This window comes from Myotis lucifugus, unplaced genomic scaffold (assembly GCF_000147115.1).
Source record: "Myotis lucifugus unplaced genomic scaffold, Myoluc2.0 scaffold_1224, whole genome shotgun sequence".
Lineage (NCBI taxonomy): Eukaryota > Metazoa > Chordata > Mammalia > Chiroptera > Vespertilionidae > Myotis > Myotis lucifugus.
Window position 1 is genome coordinate 59,333 of NW_005872272.1, and position 3,664 is coordinate 62,996.

The window sequence follows — 3,664 nt, forward strand, 5'->3', positions numbered from 1 at the left end:
TCCAACGTCCCGAACGCAGCCCTTTGCGCCCTCCGGGTCCATTCACCACAGTGTTCCTTTTCTTTTAACCGGCGCAAACGGCCCCAATACATAATTCCCGAGGCTTGCCCCTCCCGCCCGTCCGCCGTCTCCCTTTTCACCTGTGTAAGCTCTACCTTACCCTCTCTCCTAATTCAATTTCATGCAATCCAAGGTGAGTTTGGTGCCAGTCCCCTGAGGGGCGGAGGGATACCCGTAACCACTCGCATTAACGAACATGCACTGTAGTCTTTACTCGGCCTCGACCAGTTGGGGAAGAATCCCTTGTTTTCTGAATGTCACTGGGAGAATGAAAGCTAGTACATTGGAAACCACAAGTGCTTTCCCTGTTTAGCAGATCTTGCTCTAGTCTCCCCAGTTCTGTTACATTTACTGCACCAGAATATTAATATCTTTTTTTTTTTTTTTTAAATATATATTTTATTGATTTTTTACAGAGAGGAAGGGAGAGGGATAGAGAGTTAGAAACATCGGTCAGCTGCCTCCTGCACACCCCCTACTGGGGATGTGCCCGCAACCAAGGTACATGCCCTTGACCGGAATCGAACCCGGGACCCTTGAGTCCGCAGGCCGACGCTCTATCCACTGAGCCAAACCAGCTAGGGCATGAATATTAATATCTTAAACGTTAACTCTGAGCCTCCGTCCATGTACGTCTCCCAAATGTATGCTTTTGTTCTCGCCTGGCCTCGTCACTCTCGCGCTCTGCCCTGTCCCTGAAACACCGACCGCATCAGGCGCTGTGTGGTTGTTGGATGGCCATGGGGGACACGGCGTGGGCTTTGGAGCTCAAGGAATTTAGTCTGGGGAGGGAGGGAGAAGTTTGCCAGCAACCAGGGAATCTGGGAAGGTGTCTTGAGGAGCTGGCGCTTGCCTGGGTGCTGGGAGAGTGGACTGTGAGGGTGGAGGGCACGGGCGAGGCGGTGCAGGCAGAGGCCCTGGAACGGAGGCGAGTGTGTGAGCGGGTGGCGGGGACTTGCTGGGGAGGCAGTGGAACTGAGCGTGGAGTTGGCTCTATTTTGTAGGCTGGGGGTGTGCTTGAACCCTTAGTAGAGGATGTGTTGTCGTGCTGGCTGTGGGGGACAGGGCATGGAGGGGACCACCTGAAGGTAGAACACCGGTAGGCGGCTGCTGAGGGGACTCCAGCACTAGCAGGCGACAGCCTGACCGAGGGCAGTGACAGTGGGACAGAGGCAGCGATAGAAGTGTTAGGCCACGATTATGGATTCCTCGTGAGTGGTCATGGGCAGGGCAGACATGCTGCCTGTAATGGCCCAGGAAGGGGAGTAGCTTTTACGTCAACTCCGGCCACCCTCCCTGTTCCGGGAGTCCAACAGGTTCCCCACCACGCCTCTGGCCATGGGCACAGCTCCTGTCAGCCCCACGGACCCTGCCTTGAGGGAAGATTCCAGTGGGCTGGGGGGAGGTTGGAAGCGGGAGAGGGGAAGGGGAGGGGAGGGCAGCAGCACAAACCATGGCCATTCCAGGTGAACATAGAGCAGAGCCGCAGGGGTGAGGAGGGTGCAGGGGTTAGGAGGGCAGGGGCCTGCTCAGGGGAGGGGCCACATACTTTCTGGACAAGGGAGGTATGAAATGAGCTGAGGAAGACCTGGAGTGGCCAGGTTGCCACCTGCCTCGTTTGCTCCAGAATTCTAGTAAGGAGGGGGGCCTGCAGGCCGACACATGCCCCTTCCCAGAGCCCCATCACCTATAGCATGGGGTCCGAGCTCCAGAGCTAAGCCTTCACAAGCCCACCTTGCCCACCTTGCCCACCCTGTGCCCACCTCACTGCCCACATCCTGCTCTCATACACCACCACTTCAGCTCCCCGCGCGCCTGCCAGCGTCAGCTCACGTCTCAGCGCCCCCCAAGAAGCCTGCTCCAGTCCCTCCGTCTGGAACAAAGTTCTCTCGAATGCTAGCTACTCGGCCCAGATGACCCTGGGCCGCGTGGTTAGTGATTTGTATGCATGGCGCTCTCTCCACCTGAACTGTCAACTCCTTGATTCTGGGCCTGGCTGAGGAGGCTGAGGTAGACGAGGAAGAAGAGAGTGCCGTGCAGAGGGGGGAGGACAGGCTGAGGACCCGGGTTCAAATGTCAGTGCTCCCATTGACAGGAGCCCATTAACTCCTCCAGGTCTCTGTTCCCTTATCTGTAAAATGGGATCATGCCTTGAGCACCTATTATATACTGCACAGTACGGATTATTGTGAGAGAATGCACAGGAGACAGGCTGTACAACAGGTAGCTGCTTGTGTACCCTGCACACAGTAGGTCCAAAAGACAAGTGTCTGTAGAGTGAGTAGACGGTGTCCTGTTCTCGTTTCACCGTAGGCTTGGAACCCAGGCCCCGAGGCTGGGAAGGGCAGGACAGGTGATGATGCCTGTTGGCGAGCAGGCAGTGGTGGGGAGGGCTCAGGAGGTCCTTCGCAGCACCTCGGGCCTGGGGCACAGTGGTTGGAAGCAAGCAGGGCCAGCTCCGAGCCTCGTGCGCTTCGTGCTGCTGGAACCTCGCCAAGCTGTCTATGCTCATCCTGGACTTTTCTCCTTGCGCCTTCTCCGCAGTGGAATATCCGCTCCAGCTGCTGCACAGCCCCCAGGCCCCGGCTGTGAAGAGGCCTGGGGCCATGGCCGCCCACCACCCGCTGCAGGTACCGTTCCGGCCACTCCCCAGCCGGGCTGGTCGGCTGGCTGGCTGCCGCCTTGGCTGTTCTGGGCATGCTTATCCCCTCTGTCTCTCTGCGGGGGCCTCCCTGTGTCTCTCACCCTCTGCCTCTGGATCTCCCTTAGGAACCCTCCCAGCCCCTGAACCTCACAGCCAAGCCCAAGGTCCTCGAGCTGCCCAACACCTCTAGCTCCCCCAGCTTGAAGATGAGCAACTGTGGACCCCGCCCCCCCAGCCATGGGGCTCCCACACGGGACCTGCAGTCCAGCCCCCCCAGCCTGCCTTTGGGTAAGCTTCCTACCTCCTGTACCTTCCCCTTAGCCCTCATCTAGAGGAGAGTATAGTGTGTGATATGACCTTGGGAATGACCTTTCCCCTCTAGGTTAGACTTGCTCTGTCTGGTCGGCCCCTTTTAGTTCCTCCCCGCCACCCCCACCATATCTGCCTGGCACCCTGGCCTCAGGTGGTTCAGGCCCCTGGGCTGCACAGTCTCAGGGCGTACTATCCTTACTTCCAGTCTACGGACACCACAGCCAGTGTAAATGGCACCCCCTTGAGGATGTGCAGTGCAACAGCCCTGGGAAGGGGCCAGGGGGAGCACAGGAGGGGCATGGCTTGGGGCGAGCCCTCAACTCCTCTCCCCTGTCCCTTCTCTTCCTGCCCCATAGGCTTCCTTGGTGAAGGGGACGCTGTCACCAAGGCCATCCAGGATGCTCGGCAGCTGCTGCACAGCCACAGCGGGGCCTTGGACAGCTCCCCCAACACGCCCTTCCGGAAGGTATGGGCCCCCACTCCCCTGTGCCTGGCAGCAGGGGACAGATGTGGTGGCCAGGGGCGGGAAGGCAGGGTTGGAGGCCACCAAAGGGAGAGGTGGAGGAGGGAAGTGGGGTGACAGAGGGAGGCTGATGTGCAGGTTGTCCCGTCAATCCCAGGACCTCATCAGCCTGGACATGTCCCCAG

At 59.0% G+C, this 3,664-nt stretch overlaps 1 protein-coding gene across 1 annotated transcript in view; it reads left to right on the top strand.

Annotated features, from left to right (window-relative positions):
- SOX13 (SRY-box 13) overlaps positions 1-3,664 on the top strand; it is a 12,596-nt gene that overhangs the window by 6,286 nt on the left and 2,646 nt on the right. Inside the window, 4 exon segments of the mRNA XM_023748244.1 lie at positions 2,421-2,690; positions 2,830-2,992; positions 3,373-3,482; positions 3,637-3,664. The exon segment at positions 3,637-3,664 is cut by the window's right edge and continues 12 nt beyond it. Of these exon segments, the coding sequence (XP_023604012.1) occupies positions 2,421-2,690; positions 2,830-2,992; positions 3,373-3,482; positions 3,637-3,664 (571 nt within the window).